General features: G+C 42.9%; 1 protein-coding gene across 1 annotated transcript in view; it reads left to right on the forward strand.

The window, feature by feature from the left end:
* The first annotated feature begins 235 nt into the window (after positions 1 to 235).
* LGR4 (leucine rich repeat containing G protein-coupled receptor 4) overlaps positions 236 to 19,454 on the forward strand; it is a 100,413-nt gene continuing 81,194 nt past the window's right edge. Inside the window, exon 1 of the mRNA XM_036109490.2 lies at positions 236 to 926. Coding sequence (XP_035965383.2) covers positions 742 to 926 — 185 coding nt within the window. The 5' untranslated portion in view covers positions 236 to 741. The remainder of the gene's footprint in view (positions 927 to 19,454) is intronic.

The following is a 19,454-nucleotide window of genomic DNA, read 5'->3' on the forward strand; positions in this document are numbered from 1 at the left end:
ACGCAAATCGAGCCAAGTCGGGGATTTTGCCTTGAACCACCACCACCACCAGCACCACCACCACCTTGTCACTCACGCCCGATAAACACGCCCCTCTGGTCCTACTCTTGGCCAGTGGCGGCTCCCCTTCTTGCATAGTAATGAGCTCGAGACCTCCGCGGGCCAATGGCGCTCCAGGAGAAGGGTTAGTTTTGCATGTACCTAAGTGATTTGCATAACCCAGCGGCTGGGGGCTTGGGAACCCGAGCGTGCAACCCTAGAAGGGAAAAGGACGGGAGGAGATTGAGCTGAGGCGGCGAGAGAGCGAGCAGGAGCCTGGGTGTTTGTACGAGAGCCGGGCGGGGGCTGGGGCGAGGGGCCGGCATGGCTGAAGGCTGCGCTCCGCAACCTTGAAGAGAGGCTGCGGCGGGAGGCCGGGGACGGGGAGGCGGGTGCGATGGCAGAGCGCGGCCCCGGTAGCTGCGCACGGCCGGGCCGGCTGGCCTGAGCCGCCGGAGGAGCGGGGCTGCCTCTGCGCTTCCATGGAGCAGCGGGAAGGGCGAAACTCCGGAGCGCCGCGTCCCTGCACTGCTGCCGTGGACTGTTGAAGGGGCCGAGCCCGCGCGACCGCCGAGAGAGGAGAGCCCCCGCCCCAGCCCGCAGGCCGGCCGCCCCGGGGCGGCGGGGGGCGTCGGAGGGCAGCGGAGGCGCGCCGAGCGAGCGACGCCGCGGGAGAGGCCGGCGCGGGAGGCGGCCGCAGCAATGCCGGGCCCGCTGGGTCTACTCTGCTTCCTCGCCCTGGGGCTGCGCGGCTCGGCCGAGCCCAGCGGCGCAGCGCCGCCTCTCTGCGCGGCGCCCTGCAGCTGCGACGGCGACCGTCGGGTGGACTGCTCCGGGAAGGGGCTGACTGCTGTGCCCGAGGGGCTCAGCGCCTTCACCCAAGCGCTGTGAGTACCGGGGTGAGGGCGCCGGCGGTGGGGGTGGGGGGACAAGGGGTGCTGGGCGGGTAGAGCCGGTGGTCAATCCCACGCCACCTACCAGTGTCCCGAGGAGCGGGCGCGGGTCACCTGTGCGTGGGGTGCTCGGCACCCACTCCCGCGCGGCGGGCTTTCCAGACTTTGCCAGTCCGGGTCCGAGCCGCGAGCAGCTTTTTTCCCCAGACTTTTGGGGCACAGTTAACCCTTCCACCCCTCGCAAGTGCATCTGGGGCCAAGCAGGAGGAAGGAATCTGGAAACGCTTGCCCCTGGCAGCCTTTTCAGGAGACCTTCCCTTCTCACGCGGGCCCCGGCTCAGCTGGCAAGAGCTTCATAATCCGTAGGCTGAGGGCGCCTAGAACTTGGCCTGGGTCTGCAGACCTAGGCACGTTTCGTGGGGAAACACCTGGAGCTTTCTGGGTTCCAGCGTGTGGGGAGAAGAAACACCTGTGCCTCAGTCAGAGTGAATCCCCTTCCAGTTTGGCCTCATCCAGGTAGAGCGACCTGGCTCTTCCGTCCAGTTGCACTCTGGACTCACCGAGAAACGCCCAGGGTTCTGGAGCGCGCGGGGGAGCCGGGCAAAAACAAGACGGAAGGAGGAGGGAAATTGCAGGTTTCTTTTGGTGAAAAGACTCTTCCTACCCAAGTAGGCCTTTTAAAGCAGGAATGCTGACCTGAAGTACAGGATGTTGGAAGAAAATCAAAGTCCCAGAGCATATTCTCTGCTCAACCTTCTAGAATGGAGGGCAGCAATTTTCTGCTGTACCTTAATCCACAGAACTTTTGAGCTGCCTGGGGCTGGGCAAGTCACTCAGATGGTTCTGACTTCTGAAATCTCCCTCCTCAAAGGGAGTCCTGAGGCTTTAGACATTCCCTTCAGAAAAGAAGAGGAATCTGACATAGGTGTTGTAGGTGGTATTGGTAAGTACGACCAATAAAGAAGAGGGTAATTGAATGCAGGGCTTGGTGTATGCGCTTGTTCTTGCGTTGTGTGGCCAGTCGAGTGATTAAATCAAGAACAGTGAAAGAACTGTTGGCGAGAGGAAGGGATTCTGAGAGGTCCTTGGGTGAAGGGAATTTCCTTTTACCTTATAGCCAAGGAAGGGGACCTCTTAGAAATAAATAATTTTAAAGGAGTAACTGACCCTGTGAAGAAATCCTTTCTATGCAGGCCAGAGCATTGCTGTGTTTCCAGGTGGGTAGTGGGAGGTGTTCAGCTTGCTCTCTGCCAATGGGGTTTTATTGAGTATTGCAGCGTGTTGCCTTGGAATCTGTCTCATTCTTTGGCCCCCAGCTCCCCCTCCTTATTTTTCCTGTCTCACGTGTTAGTTATGTATTTGAAATAATTTTCCTCCAGCACAGTGAAATTTAACTTTTTTACTGAAAAAAAAAATCATTTTGCAGTGAAGAGCAATTTGCCCGCAAAAAGGTACATTAAGTGGGCAGGTTTGAGTGGGAGTGAGGGAAAGAAGACTGGGTAGAGGAGATGGGGCTCTTTTTTTTCCTGTTCTTTTGAAATTTAGGGAATTCATGCAGGCGAGGTGCCTCTCCCTGACACTTCTCAAGCCTCTCTATTCATAGAAAAGCATGTTTTTGCTATTTTGACCAGTGGTAGAGACCTTGTTTAGTAGATTCCTCCAGTTTTGATGAGTAGACTTGTCCTATAAGGAAAAGGGCTATTTTACATTAGTACCTAAAACCACAAAGAAATATCACATTTTTATGTGAGCACGCTCCTGTCTGTAGAGCATTGTCCTTTAGAACTCACTGGAGGTAGTAAAATGCCATATTCTCAACTTGGAGCCGTACAGAACTCACTGTTCGAGGCTTGGGAAACAAAAATCATTGGCAACTGTCCAGATTAGGTTGCCTAAACTAGCACCGTCGTGGCACTTTTGAGCTGCTGAGGTGAACAAATGTGCTACATTTTCCTCTTCCACTTGTGACCTGTAGCTAGAGTGATCGGACCTCCTGATAACTCCTTATTTCATCCTGGTCTCTTCATTTCATCCTCAGAAGTATATATTTATGTGACTACCCCACTTAAAGGGCATTTCAAGGGCAGTGTGTTTGCATTTTGAGAAACCGGCTAGTTCAGTGAATCTCAAAAGCCATGTTGAGGATGGGCAGGTGCTGCGGGTTTGCACAGTCCAATTGATTTGGGATCACCTGGGATCTTTTTCCAAGTACTTCTGATCTGCTGTCCTGTTATAGCTTTAGTGAGCCACAGTTACATACCGAGGGATTAGATCCATGGTCCCAAACTTTTGCTCACCTCTTCCTAATTTCTGGAGCACGTGTACCCATGTATATTACACAGAAAATTACAAACACAGATACAAGTTAAAAAGATGAGGCCGATTAATCAAAGTTCTTTTATTCTCACGGCTCAATGGTATATGTGGTATCGTGTGCGTCCCACTTTGGAGACCCTGGGACGGACAAAGAGCAGAGATTTTATTTTACTCAACTTGGAGTACACAAATCTTGGTACACAGGAGGCACTTAAAAATGTTGCAGTGAAGAGAGAATAACTTAAGGCCAACACCGAAGGCAGACTCGGGGCTTGGAATTCAGACATCATTCCCACACAGGATTGCCAAATTCAGCATTCTCAGCATTTAGTCTTTTGTCCAGATTTGAGAAAGCCCCAGAGAGAGGATACTGCTGCCTCTCCTTCAGGCTCGTTTAAACTTGTTCCGTCCAACAGTGCCTATTTCCTGCTGAAAGCTGCTTTATCCGAGTCTGGGGGCAGAGTCAGACGTAATCCTCAGTATTGTTGATGGGATTCCTGTGTTCACACTGTTTGCTGCACCTGTACTGGTTATTTATATTTTGCAAGAGCAGTTCTCAATCCTGTGTCACAATACACTGGCTTGTCACAATTCACCCTGAGGTGTTTTAAAGGAAGTCATCTTACTGGTATTAAAATTCCAAAGTTTATTTTATCAAAGGGATTCAAGGTTATTCCTATAGTAATGGTAATAGGTCACTCTTAATCACCTACACTCCCAGAGGTTGAGAGAAAGAGATGAAGTCCCAGTGGTGCCGGGGAGAAGTTTGTGCACGTGTGTCCCCTGGTTTATGTGTTACTGCCTCAATGTTTGGGTGCCATAGACTCAGAGCACAGGTCTCCACATCCTAGATTATGTCTGGTGACCAGTTTTAAGATGATACAGGCCGTTTCTGTGGCTTCATGGAGACACTGATGGGTCTGAGCCCTTGGTGGTAGTCCTTACCTTGCTGCTAAGTAATTTTGTGGCCTTGGGCAAGTCATTCTCCTTTTTTTGAGGCGGGGTGGGGGGAGGGGGAAGGGTAACAATTTTCTCATCTGAAAAATGAAGTAGTTGGATTCACTAGATTATTTCTAAGGCTTGACTGTAGCTTCCAGAAGTTCTATGATTTTATAATTCTAACATAATTTTAGGATGGCAAGGTGACGATAATGTTACGATCCTCTCGTAAAAGATCCCAGGAGCAGCAGGATTTCGTTCTGGGTGAAGTTGCACAAGGCTCTTCGTTACCACTCACTTGGAGGAGGAGTTCTTTGTGTTTAGAAGTGTGTGTTAGGAAATTTGCCATGGAGACTTGTTGCAGAATGCATGACTAGCTAAGGCGCTTTGCTAGGGTAGAATAGCCCTGCTTGTTTCCTGTGGGTATGGCTTAACACTCGGAAAATAAAATCATTCTGTTTCAGTAATTTGGATACTGTACAAAAAGTTACTCAACGTCCTCACTTCCATATAATTAGTCATAATCTCTCCAACCTTCATGGTGTGCGTATCCTGTACATTGGGCAGGTTATAGCTTTCTATATAGAATTGATGGTTACCTGAGAGGCTTTGAAGTGTTTTTAAAAATAATCTATTGTTTTTTCTTCTTTTAGAAGCATCATCTCAGATTCTTCCTTAAGATGTATGTTTTATCACTACACCAAACACCTTTCTTCTTTTAATAGTATCATTTGAAAGTATTTTCTTCTGCTTTCTCCCATATCTCCTGTATTCTCTGGCGGGTAGTCATCAGTGGCTAAAGGTTTATACCTTTTTTGATGGTAGAGTTTCGTATCTCTTGATTTCTGCCTTAGGATCTATAAGTTTCAATGTTTAGTTTGTGTAGTGTGTCTTCCTAGAGATGCATTAATATCACATACAAGTGAACTTTGTGTTAAAAAAGGCCAGTATATGAATATCTTTGAGTTTAGATCTTTTCTTTTACAAACCAGCTAAACTACTGGGTTCTCTTTAAATACAAGAGAAGAAAGAGCATTCTGCTGGGAATATGGAGAGCTGGTTTCCAGACCTGTCAATAAATCACGCTAGTGACCTTGAGTGGGTGACATGCTTAACCCCTCAGGGCCTTGGTTTCTCCACCTATAATACAAGGAGGTAAACAACTCTTACTGCCAAGAGTTTTCTTTCTCTTGAAATTTTTTTCTTTTAAATACATTTCTTGTATCCTCTCCATTGGTTGAAGGAAGTATAGTTCTCTAAATCATGGAATCTCTCACCCACCCAGGAAACTTCTCCAGTTGTCCAGCTCTACTGGAATATTTCCATTGAATGGGGAGCTCACTGCTCACAAGGAAACAATGTGCTGGGTGTGGTCTGAACGATACTCAGGACTTGAACCCTCAGGACTTGAACCTGTAATTCTCTTATTCAGGGCTCCCTAAGGTTTTGCAGTAACCACTAATGTTTTATGATTTCCAGTCGAACTAAATGCTCGTGACAGTTATGGTATTGCAAGCATTTAATGTCCAGGCACTTGGCTCTTAACATTAGAATTGTAAGGTAACATTTGACAACTTAATCTCTTAGGGAAGATCAAAGTTTTGTACTGGGAGGTGGATCCAGGCAAGTTTAGGCATTTTCTTGGCCTCTCTCAGTCTATCTCTCAAATTCTTATTTTAGTCATCTTTATAATAGTGAAAGTACTGACAGCCTGCAAGTTTGGATTTTGGTTTCTGGTCTCCCTGTTTGTGCCTATCCCTTCATTCCCAATTTTTCTCATCAATAAATGATGGATATTGGAGTAGATGATGGCAAATGTCTCTCACTGCTTTGAATTTCTCTGAACCTGTGTAAACTGTTAAGCAAGTAAAGTTCTCAGAATCCTTTAGTGATTCATTGAAATTTTTCCTAAGACTGTCTCTCACCGTTTCTCTATAAAAAAGATAAAAATTTCCATAAAAGTACGATATTTGTTGGTGCACTTGGGTTAAAAATTAAGCCCTGCCAGATGTGCCTTTCACTCTGAAAAATGTAACTAATATACCTCAGAGTGTTCTAGATAAGACAGCTTTATTCTTTTAATTTTTAAAGCTAGATCTCAGGGATTTGGCTTTAGAAGGGTGTTATCCAGCTTGCCTTTAACTGTCTTAGGCAGCCTTCAAGTTTCTGGCAATGCCAACAGCTTTTCTTGTATATAAAAGAATATGGATAACTTTTTCCTTTTTTTCCCCCAACTTTGTTAAGTGAACTTTAGTGTTTTTTTTTTCAGATCTTCATTAAGATGATAAAATGCTCTATTTTAAAGTTCTGCCAGGGAAGAAAAAAATGCTAGGGCATTTAGCAAATCATTACCCTTACACAAATGGCTAATTTGTCTGCCTTCCCAGGCATTTCTTTTGTGTTTAACTACTTGATGGTCAAACTGCAGGCCAGGTAGCACCTCAATGGTCTAAAATTGGGTGAGTTCCAAACTGAGTTTAGAAATCAGTCTTAGCAAGAGACAGATCGTGACTTTATAGTTCATATACATTGAATAACCTCAATTTCTAAAGACTGCAGCAAGTTTGTACTCAAATACCTGTTTTAGATGGCAAGATGTAATTATGCAGTAGTATACTCTGGACTGCCCCCCCCCCCCCCCCGCCGAAAAGTATTTGTTCTTTTTTTTAAATATTTATTTATTTGGGTGAGAGAATGAGAGAACACACAGAGGGAGAGGGAGAAGGAGAAGCAGACTCCCTCTGAGCAGGGAGCCCTATGTGGGGCTTGATCCCAGGACCCTGGGATCATGACCTGAGCCAAAGGCAGACACTTAACCCACTGAGCCACCCAGGTGCCCCCAAGTATTTGTTTTAGTGTATATATATATATATATATATATATATATATATATATATATATATGGCTGGCACTGTTTTTAGCAAGGTTCTTAAAGTGTAGTGAAATATGTTGTGTCATGTACAAGCAGTTAAAACTGAATGTTTGGGATGGTTGTTTTCAGTCTCTAAAGCATTATATATTTTAATTGCCAAACAGTAGCCACGTTCTCCCCCTCTGCACTAAGTTGACAGCAAGATTTGGCATTGGGCATCTCTTTTTTTAGATGCAAGTGATTGAGGAACAGGAATGCCCTTCTAACAGTCCGGGTCCAAGAAGTGAACATCTTTAAAAAATATATTTTTCTGGTTTTCCTAGCTTTTCTGTACTGAAAGACCTTATGGGGAAGGCATTGAATCACCCCCCCTGTGGCAACATGTTGGCCCATAAGAATGTAAGAATAGCCTTGTAAGGAAATGTAAACCATAGATATTTTGGGAGGCAGCTGGGCCATTTCGATTCCAGGCTGGTCTGATGTCTCTGCTAGTGAGAAACTTGTGGGGGAAGCATATGTAATATATTTCAAGTTATTTAATGATGCTTTATCCTTTGTATTTAAGTATTTAAGTATTAAAAATCAAGAGAAAAGGTTATGTAAGCCCCTTTAGCTAGTTTTTTCTTTTCCTCTATTTTTACAATAGAATGTAGCCTTTTATTTTTTTAACGAAGTTTTAAATATAAAGTTGACCATCGAAAGAATGAAAATCTTAGCGCACCCTGACAACAAAATACTTTTGATGCTTGAATCAGATTTCAGAACCTCATTCAGAAAATTCATGAGGTAAATTCTCCCCAGGACTGTACATTTTTAAGGTTTTATTTGGGGAAATTGTCCCTCCTAAGAAGAGTGACATAAATTTGGCTGAGAGATAGTACCTTTACCTTGGCGCTGTATTAGGGCAGGGCTGAGGAATGAGCCCATGTTGCTTCTGGTCTCACTTCTCCATTCGCCCTCAGGCTGTGAAGTTCTCACAGGTAGCTCCTAGTACAAACTGTAGACAGTAACTTAGTACAAGTGGGTGACATCAAAACCTCCCTGAAGAACTTGATTAGAACTGTTTTCCTAGGAAGATAGGTAGATGTCCCAATTCTCACTCTTGTCATGGTTCTTGTTATTTTTTATTTTTTATTTTTTTAAGATTTTATTTATTTATTTATTTGAGAGAGAGAGAGAGAAACAGCATGAGAGGGGAAAGGGTCAGAGGGAGAAGCAGGCTCCCCGCTGAGCTGGGAGCCTGATGTGGGACTCGATCCCAGGACTCTGGGATCATGACCTGAGCCAAAGGCAGTCGCTTAACCCACTGAGCCACCCAGGCGCCTGGTTCTTGTTATTTTTAAAGATTTATTTTTTACTGGAGAGAGAGAGAACACTAGCAAGCATGGCGGGGGGAGGGCAGGGGGAGAGGGAGATAGAGAATCTCAAGCAGACACCCTGCTGAGCACAGAGCCCGATGGGGGGCTTGATCTCACAACCCTGCAATCATGACCTGAGCCAAAATCAAGAGTCTGTTGCTTAACCAACTGAGCCACTCAGGTGTCCCATGGTTCTTGTTCTAAAGGTGCAGGATAGGGGGTGTACTTCCAAGTTGGCAGGCTTTTCACTGAAACTCTAGGGATTGGGCTGTGTTGTTGATGAACTTCTGGGTTTTCCCCATTTTCCTAAGAGAAAATGCTAAGAGACCTTTGGAGAAACTACATGGATCATAGGAGAAGGGCTTGGCAGACCAGATTTTCCCAGGAGAGAGGAGACCCATGGTCGCCGCGCTGTTCTAGATTGTCACCTTTCTTGTGTGGAAACCATCTCAGAGGGCTGCAGGAGAATTCTCCAGAGAAGATCACAAGCCCTTGAATACTTTAGACCTTAGGAACTCTGTTCTGAAGTCTACCAACTCTTGGGGTGCCTTTCTGGCCTAGTTGGTAGAGCACGTAGCCCTTGATCTCAGGGTTGTGGGTTCAAGCCCCATGTTGGGCATAGAGTTTGCTTTAAAAAAAAAGAAGTCTACTGACTCTTTTTTGAGTTGGGGGGAGAGAAAAAGATGTCTACTAAACTTTAGGTTCCTTAATGTTCTTTTTTTTTTTTTTTTTTTTTTTTTTAAAGATTTATTTATTTATTTGAGAGAGCGAGAATGAGAGAGAGAGAGAGTACATGAGAGGGGGGAGGGTTAGAGGGAGAAGCAGGCTCCTCGCCGAGCAGGGAGCCCGATGCGGGACTCGATCCAGGGACTCCAGGATCATGACCTGAGCCGAAGGCAGTCGCTTAACCAACTGAGCCACCCAGGCGCCCCTCCTTAATGTTCTTGAAGACTGTTCATATGCTCTCATGTTTTGGTACTCGATTCATCCAGTCTTTGCATTTTCCAAAGTGGTAATTGCCCTTTGGTCCTCTTCAAACTCTCCTTATCTCACATAAATTGAAGCATAGACAGAATTCTTATACAATATGATCAGAACTAAGGGAATATTAAGTGAACTTAATACACTTCAAATATTTTAGTATCATGTTTTAAAAATTACACGAGTTTACTGACATTTAGCAGTTTCTCCTAATCTCACTTTTCAAACTTTCTGTGCAACTTCTGCTAGTTCATCTCATTTGATTAGTTTTTTAATCTTAATATTTTCCTTTCTTTGTAACAAAGGAAAATTTTCTTGTTGGCCTTCTGTTCTTTTCAAGGTCATTTTGAGTCCATGGTCATGTAATCCAGCTTTTTATGTCACTGTTCTTGAGTCTTCTTTTTATAGGCCTGTCTTTATGAGCAGGCCTTCAAAAATGGTTTTGTTTTTGAGAGTATGGCATGAAGAATCAAGACCCCTGAGTTCCCAAATCAGCGTGGGCATGTCACATAACCACTTTGAACATTGACTTTTCTATCTGCAAAAAGAGGTAACTTCACTTTGTCTCTGAGGGTCACACCTAGGAAACTTCAGTATGACCTGTTTGAGTGACAGCAAGGACCTGATTTGTTGTCATTTCTTCTGGGAGTGACTAAGCAGTTGCATGTGTGTATTTGAACCCTATTTCTCTGGTTCTTTGAATGTATACTAGGTCCAAAGCCTGTTGCAGACTTCACAGTGAGCCATTGTGCTAACAGGGAAAAGTCCACTTACCTGGCAGATTTTTTTCATTCAGAAAACCATAAAGATCCAGGTGGAGAAAGAGTATATATACACTTTTATCAAGATACCTTCTCATAGGTGGTACTACTCCCCTTTTAACAGGAAAGCCCAATTTGGGGGGAGAGGATTGTTTAGTTATAGTTTCCCTGGAGGAAAGAGCTCAGGGGACATCATGTTTGCTCCCCTGGGTCTCTGTGATTGGCGCTGCTTTCCTGAGATGGGTGGTCAGTAGAAAGGTGCTATCCTAACAGGGGACACAGTGTATCTCCCCATAGCAAAAAGGCATGTGACCTTAGGCAGTGTCAGTGTGATCTTTAAAAATTTTTTATTTTATTTGGTGGGGAGGGGGGGGGGGCAGAGGAAGAAGGAGAGAGAATCCCAAGCCGACTCTGAGCTGAGCCCTACAAGGGGCTCGATCTCACGACCCAGAGATCACCACCTGAGCCGAAATCAAGAGTCTGACGCTCAATGATCAGAGGCACCCAGGCGCCCTGTTGGTGTGATCTTTAGGTACGAATTTCCTACTTCCAGATTTCGGAACACTGGAGATTTTCATTAAGCCGTGCCTAACTCTTTTTTTTTTTTTTTTTTTTTTAAAGATTTTATTTATTTATTTGAGACAGAGAGAATGAGAGAGAGAGCACATGAGAGGGGGGAGGGTCAGAGGGAGAAGCAGGCTCCCTGCCGAGCAGGGAGCCCGATGCGGGACTCGATCCAGGGACTCCAGGATCATGACCTGAGCCGAAGGCAGTCGCTTAACCAACTGAGCCACCCAGGCGCCCCTGGCCGTGCCTAACTCTTTGGGAAGCCTCATGCCAATGACTGCCTACTGTAGTTTCTCAGATCATTTTCCATTTTGGGGATGGATAAGATTTACTCAGGATTGATAGTTTAGCTGCATTCTTGTTTCTTCCCATCGCTTTGTTTCTAGAAATAGTCAGATTATGAGAGAACTTTTTCTTTTAAGTACTTTAGAAGTGATATTTTATTGGATATTTGGATAACTCTGTCTTCTTTTTTTACGTTTGAGATTAATGCTCAAGTTTTGTGAATAAAGTCATTTTAGAACTAAAATCCATTCTTTAAGATCTTCTGTATTTCTAGAAAGTTACATGGCATTCTTGTTAAGCACAGTTGAATCGTTCTCAGAAACTTTAAACACTTTTCTGGGTTTTGATTCAGACCTGATTTGAAAATGAATGATAAAGCAGGAACAGCAGCGAACATACGCAGCATTGCTCACAACCGATTTAGATTGGCTGAGTGTTTCAAATACAGTTGTGCATTTTCTACCCTGGGTCTCTTTCTTTAAAAAAAAAAAAATAAATGTTTGAGATGTTTTTCCCATTACCATCTTGACATCTGCCTGGTTACACATGAATAGCTTGACCCAGTCCCTCAGCAGGGAGACTACCGTGGCCTTGCTTTCAATAGCCATGTCACTGACAAAGAAAACATATGGAATATTTCATTCCTGTCCTTTGCAAACAGTCTGGGGCTGTGAGGGCATGCAGCAGAGGGCTTCATACTTCATGGTAGGTTGGCAAGTTTGTGTGCTAACCGCAGGCCCTGCTACTCGCAATCAAACTGTATTTTCCAAAGCCCCGTTACATTCTTGAAAAAGGAATGTTGTGTTTTGGAGAAATCAATTTCTAATACCAGTTTGAATTAAATTTGTATGACCTGCTTCCATGGTGGGTTTCTGACTTAATCATATATTTCACCAGCGGGAACTTGTGTGCGCGTGCGCGTGCGTGTGTGTGCGTGTGTGTGTGTGTGTGTGTATGCAGGGCATTTGGGTGCTGTTCCCCCAGGTTTGATATGTGGTGTGTGTTTAATGGATACACAAGTTGGGAATGAGGATGCTTGATTCCCAATAGAACATGCCTCGAGGACTGTCTGCCTCCATGTTTATCTTCTTGTCAGTTGAAGGCTAATTGATCATTCTCTACTAGCCAAATACTGCTGCATTGACCCTTAAAGGTTTCTGTTGCATAGGACCAGCCTTCTACTTGGGGACTCTGTTTCAGTTCAGCTAGCGTTAACGGCTTTGCTTTGTGGCATCTGAACCCACAGTGTGGAGGCTGGTGAGCAGGTGTGGCAGGAGAGGCCAAGAACGTGAAAAAGAGGGGTAAGTCAATTGTTGTCTTTTTCAGGTCTTCGGTGTTAAAAGAATTTGCCCTTGGCGCAACTCTGGCTGAGGTGGCATTCCAGAAGGAGAAAAAACAAAAACAAAACCTATGACATCCCAAGATGAGAAGATTCATGACTTTGGTGGAGGAGAATATGACATATATTTCATCAGGGTCCTTTCCACCCAAGTTACCCCAGCCTGAAATTCTAGTTTCATTGTTTCCTGGACATGTGGGCTGGTTTTGACAGGAGTGGATTTACTGAAAAGGAAATGAGCTCCTACGTTATCCCCGATATAGCCAAATATTTAAATGTATATGTATATCTTATCTAGAAGGTATTTCTGATGGTTCTTGGTATCATTACCGAACATAAGCTGTAAAAACAATGTGCTAAGAGAAATTACTGCCTTTCACATTTTCTTATAAGTGTAATTCCTTTTTTAAATTTTTGATTATCATAGATTTCCTTTAATTTTTTTTTCTCTCGGGAGGTTACAATTTCAAAAGCTTAGGTTTTGTGGTTCTTCACAAATGAGTTCTATTTGAGGTCCTCCCCTTTCTTTTGTGCCTTCATATTTTTATCCTAAAATAACTAGTTTAGTCTTGGCTGTTCCATCTTTCTTCTTTGACTACTTAACTAACTTTCATAACTTTGAATTCATATCATAGGAAAATGCTCCCAGATCTCTCAATTCTAAAATGTACCTTTTTTTTAGTCTCCGGCTCTCCCAGTATTCGCGTGCCACAGTGTATTTGTCCATTCTCCAGTTGAGAAACGCTTTCCTTGTTTCCAGGTTTTGGCAATTATAAATAAAGCCAATATAAATATTCACGTACAGGTTTTGTGTGAACATAGGTTTTCATTTCACTTTTGTAAATACTCAGGAGTGAGATCCTGGTTCCAATGGTAGGTGTATGTTAATAAAACGTTGGCCTAGGTTTTAATGTCTTAGAGCTGTAGTAAGGTTTGATGTTACCAATTAGTTATAGCCTCCATATATTCTTAGCATGGTATGTATGTAGTAATAGCGAACGCTGTTAAAAACTGATTTTGTTTCAATGCATGTACTTTTTAAAGGAGTAGAATTATTAGTTTTTTAAGTAAGCTCTACATTCAACGTGGGGCTTAAACTCACAACTCCGAGATCAAGCGTGGCATGTTCTACAAACTTAGCCAGCCAGGCACCCCGAAAGAGAATACTTAGCTCCCTTTTTGGTATCTGACAGTTACTAGGATACCCCTTGTGGAGGACTTGTGGAGAAGAGACTTGTGGAGTAATGCCTCCAATGTGGAACATTTTGCATATAGTGACAAAAGTTTGAATTTTTAGTATGTCCATGTTTGGAAAGTCTGATTCAAAAAATGGAAATTTGGTGAGAAGTTGCTGGGCCTACTTGTGTATCAGGCGTGTTACATGTGTTAACTGTAATTTCCATGGTAATCATTCTAGGTCCCTGGCACGGTTCCCATTTTATAGCTGCGTAGACGGAGATTTGAAAGGGTTCAATAACTTGCTCAAACGTCCCACAGGTAGTGGGTGGTAGTTTGTGAAGCTCAGGTGTTTGCTATTTGTTTGTACCTCCTGTAGTTTGCTTGGATAGTTGACAGTTTATTAGAAAAGGGGAAGGTAACTGGGCGCCTGGGTGGCTCAGTTGGTTGGGCGACTGCCTTCGGCTCAGGTCATGATCCTGGAGTCCCTGGATCGAGTCCCGCATCGGGCTCCCTGCTCGTCAGGGAGTCTGCTTCTCCCTCTGACCCTCCCCCCTCTCATGTGCTCTCTCTCATTCTCTCTCTCTCAAATAAATAAATAAAATCTTTAAAAAAAAAAAAAAAAAGAAAAGGGGAAGGTAAAATGAAAAACGAAATGGTGAGAAGCTACAGGTTTTTACCGGGGAATAAAGATCAGAACGGAAAATAAAGCATCCCGCAAACGCATACAGACCTCTAGATATGTACGTGTAGTTGGAGAGACTGACTTGATTTAGGAGTAACTTACATGAAAAAATCAATTTACTATGTAAAATTAAGTGATCTTTTATTTACAGCCGAATTTTTTGGAAAAGTATGTCTCAGTCTCTTTGCTTTTTGTAATTCTTTGTTTGTAAGCTTTCACATTTTCTATTTTAATAGTGTTTTTCTGTGTCAACAAAATAAGTATCAGTTGTGTGCTTTTTGGCTTGCCTTTTCTTTCTTTTGTGGAATTCACTTAGATGGTATATGAGGATCCGTTAGCATGCTCACTTTTCTGCTTCTTAAAGCGCGCATTTCTGAATGTGCTCCTTTGAACCAAAACGCTGAAGTAGATGAACAAGCGAAGTGTGCACCATGATGGTTTCCATATAGCCGCTCCCTTTCACTCACTGGAATTTCCTGACTCTCCTGTTGAAGATGTTTTTATAGGGAAGTCAACATAAAAGTGAATCACCCATGAGCCTTTTTCCCCCCAAGGCATTTCATTTAGTCAACTTGGGATTAATTTAGTTGGTACTCTTTCGTTGACTTGAACACTGTGTTCGTTGATTGTGTGAGCTGATGTTTATTAAGCTGTTAATATTTTACAGACTGGATGGGCTCCTCTTTGGATCTGTGTGCCCTTTTCTTTAGCAGCAGGGCTGCTCATGATTGAATCTGGGGCCGCAGTGTTGACTTTGAATGGGGTGACAGCCAGCTCCATGCCGGACCGTTATTTGGTGACTCTAAAGGTTTTCTCCTGGAAGCATTTTCCTTTTTCATTTAATTCACATTGCAGTCTTGGTCTTCTTTATGGTCTGTCTTTCCATTCAGATAACCATCATCATCATCTTGTTATTAACTTAGACGCTAATAATAATAAATGTTATTGAGCACCAGTTATTATACGGGAAGAGCTTTACATGTTGTCTATTAATACTCTTTTTAAAAAAAAATTTATTTTTATTATTTATTTATTATTCTTAATAGCCCTCTAAAACACATGCTGTTGTTCACTGTGTTTTAGAGATGAAGAAACTACAGGGGAGAGGGCATACAGGTAATGAATGAGGTTTCGTAGATGGGGTATCGGATCTCGGTTTTTCAGACCAGGGTTATTCGGCTGAATGGGTGGTATGCCAGTCCTTTGGTGTTCCTTCTAGATGTAGGCATCCGTCTGTCTTGGTGTTGAGGATATCATGAACTGCTTATTTTATAGATGAGGAGTTAGTTCCAGAGATGTTAGATCCATTTTGTTCTCTGCTTGAAGAGTTCTCAGCCCCTTGGAATATAGACTGGGACACTTCTAAACCTTAAAGGTCATCTAGTACAGTGGTGCTAACACTCTTCTGTGTGTTACGGACCACTCCTCAAAGAGACTAGGTCTTTCTTTCCATTTGGGAAACAAAAAGTCCATTCCTCCCCCTCCCCCAGGACATACATCTGTATGTTTATGGGCCTGATATCTGTTAGTTGCTAAACCTTTCAATTACATAAATCGTAACACCAAATTTTTGCTTACATTTTTCAGAACTTCCCTCCCTCCTCAGTCCAGTTCTTTTAAGACTAGTTAAAAACAGGGCCCCAGGGTGGCTCAGTGGGTTAAGCATCCACCTTTGGCTCAGGTCATGATCCGAGGGTCCTGGAATCGAGCCCCTTGTCAGGCTCCCTGCTCAGCAGGGAGTCTGCTTATCTCTCTTCCTCTGCCTGCTGGTCCCCCCTGCTTGTGCTCTCTCTCTCTCTCAAATAAATAAATAAAATCTTTAAAAAGAAAAAAAGACTAGTCAAAAACAGTTGATCTGGTTTAAATTCTCCATTTAACAGGGCGGAAGTCCACTTACATTTAGTTGTGTGACTTGCCCAGAATCATTGGTAGCCCTCCAGAGTATGTTAAAAACAAAACAAAGGAGAATAAAGCACATTATCAGAAAAGATGGTCTTTTCTTTGATTATATAAACCTTTAACATTTAAAAAGACTTTTTTTTTTTTAAAGGAAACCTGTTTTTCTTTCTTTTTTTTTTTTTTAACATACAATGTATTATTTGTTTCAGGGGTACAGGTCTGTGATTCATCAGTCTTACACAATTTACAACGCTCACCATAGTACATACCCTCGCCAATGTCCATCACCCAGCCACCCCATCCCTCCCACCCCCCTCCACTCCAGCAACCCACAGTTTGTTTCCTGAGATTAAGAGTCTCTTATGGTTTGTCTCCCTCTCTGGTTTCATCTTGTTTCATTTTTCACTCCCTTCCCCGATGATCCTCTGTCTTGTTTCTCAGTGAGATCATATGATACTTGTCTTTCTCTGATTGACTTATTTCGCTTAGCTTAATACCCTCTAGTTCCATCCACGTCGTTGCAAATGGCAAGATTTCATTTTTTTGATGGCTGCATAATATTCCAGTGTGTGTGTGTGTGTGTGTGTGTGTGTGTGTGTGTGTATACGTGTATACATTTAGTTGTGTGACTTGCCCAGAATCATTGGTAGCCCTCCAGAGTATGTTAAAAACAAAACACACACACACCACATCTTCTTTATCCATTCATCTGTTGATGGACATCTTGGCTCTTTCCAGAGTTTGGCTATTGTGGACATTGCTGCTATGAACATCGGGGTGCACGTACCCCTTCGGATCCCTACATTTGTATCTTTGGGGTAAATACCCAGTAGTGCAATTGCTGGGTCGTAGGGCAGCTCTATTTTCAACTTTTTGAGGAACCTCCATACTGTTTTCCAGAGTGGGTGCACCAACTTGCATTCCCACCAGCAGTGTAGGAGGGTTCCCCTAAAAAGACTTTTGACTTGAGTTGCTTGTGCCTTAAGCTTGTCAGATGGTAAAATTTTCTGTGCTTTTTCCTTGTGTTTTGTACAGTCTTTCATGGGCCCAGTACTTTGTTGAAATTGTAGGCGATAGTTGTTTCGTGCAGGTGAGTGAAAAGGTTTTACACAAATAATTTTATCAGTTCAAAACCATTTTTTGAGAGCCACTAGTATTTGTATAATGGCTCATGGAATCAATGGTCTTTCAACTTCAAAATAATCATTATTGAGAGAATATGTCAATACTCAAAAAATTAATTCATTTAACATTTAGTGAGTGCTTTATGTGTTAGGAACTGTTCTTGGTGCTGGAGACAGTTATCAGACAGCATCCCTGCCTTCATGTAATTCACATGGCATGGGATGGGGTACCGGTGGTGGTAGACAGTTAAAAAATAAATACAATAAACATATGAAGTCAGGTAATATTAAGTACTGTGAAAAAAATAAAGCAGGGGGCGCCTGGGTGGCTCAGTCATTAAGCATCTGCCTTCGGCTCAGGTCATGATCCCGCGGGAAGCCTGCTTCTCCCTCTCCCACTCCCCCTGCTTGTGTTCCCTCTCTCGCTGTGTCTCTCTCTGTCAAATAAATAAATAAAATCTTTAAAAAAAATAATAAAGCAGGGGGAAGGGGGCTCACTATTTAAATAGGGCAGAGAAGGCTTGAATTGGGTGATTAAGATAATTACTGATTAAGATAGCATCTATCGAATATGAACCATCTTAAGCAATGGCAAAGCAAGACTTAAAAGTTCTTCCTCACCCCATAGTGATAATTAAAACATAAAAAGAATAAAATCAATGTGCCATCATAACCTGGTATATCAATGCAGGGGAATAGTACCCAGCAATAAAAGATCGAATTATTGATACATGCAACAAATTGGATGGATCCACAAGGGTATTATGCTGAGTGAAAAAACCAATCTTAGTAGGTTACATATGCTGTATGATTCCATTTAAAACACTAGAAATGGAGAACAGGTCAGTGATTGCTAGGGTTACAGGTGGGAAGACTGCAGTGTGACTTTAAAGGGGGAGCAGGAGGGAGTGATGGACTAGTGATGTCAAAGGGATGTCTTTGTTTTATTTTGCTTCGTTTTTAATATAGGTGGAGTAGATCTGGAGCCTAAAGCAAGGAATGGAGGTGAGAACAAAATTTCCTTGAGGGTATTTTTTTTTTTATTTCCCAGAAACACATCATGGGAAGTTCTTTTTCCTTTTCCAAGTGGAAATTTGTAGAATTGAAAGTGTCTCTTTTGGGGCACCTGGGTGGCTCAGTCGTTAAGCGTCTGCCTTCAGCTCAGGTCATGATCCCAGGGTCCTGGGATTGAGCCCCGCATCGGGCTCCCTGCTCGGCGGGAAGCCTGCTTCTCCCTCTCCCATTCCCCTTGCTTGTGTTCCTGCTGTCTCTCTCTCTCTCTCTGTCAAATAAATAAATAAAATCTTAAAAAAAAAAAAAAAGGAAATGCCAATTTTTTTTTCCAAGGAATTGAAAATATTCTGCCAGGAGGAATTGGATGCATTAATTCCACCTAGGGCTTCATTTCAGGTACAGTAATATGCCAGTTTTTTTTTTTTTTTTTTTTTTTTTGTGGTAACAGAGCAGTTCCTTATGATTGTAGTGGTGACTGCATGAATCCGTACATGTGATTAAAAAATGAGTGCATATAAAAAGTAGTGAAATCTGAGTAGGGTCTGTAGTTAATAGTGCACCACAGTGAATTTCCTGGTTTAGCTAATGTATTATGCTTATGTAAGATGCTGCCGTTTGGAAAAGCTGGGTGAAGGATGCATAGGAACTCTGTGCTATTTTTGCAAATTTTGATGAGTCTGAAGTTATTTAAAAACAACAAAAACAGATACACCAAATCAATTTAGGGTCTTGAGAAATCTTTGTTTTGGCCTCACCCCTTAAATAAGATGGAGAAACTGAGTCTCTGAGGTGAGATGATAAACTGAGATTGGAGAGCCAAAGTCTGAATCTAGACTTTTTATTTTTATTTACTTATTTTTTTAACTTAAATTTTGTTAGTGAACATACAGTACAGTATTGGTTTCCGGAGTAGAATTCAGTGATTCATCCCTTACATACAACACCCAGTGCTCATCACGAGTGCCCTCCTTAATACCGGTCACCCATCTAGCCCATCCCCCACCCACCTCCCTCCATCATCAGTTTGTTCTCTGTCGTGAAGAGTCTTATGGCTTCTTTCCCTCTCCTTTTTTTCTTTTCCCCTTCCCATATGTTCATCTGTTTTCTTTCTTAAATTCCACATATGAGTGAGATCATATGGTATTTGTCTTTCTCTGACTGACTTATTTCACTTAGCATAATACACTCTAGCTCCATCCACATCAT

The sequence above is a fragment of the Halichoerus grypus genome, chromosome 11, assembly GCF_964656455.1.
Source record: "Halichoerus grypus chromosome 11, mHalGry1.hap1.1, whole genome shotgun sequence".
Lineage (NCBI taxonomy): Eukaryota > Metazoa > Chordata > Mammalia > Carnivora > Phocidae > Halichoerus > Halichoerus grypus.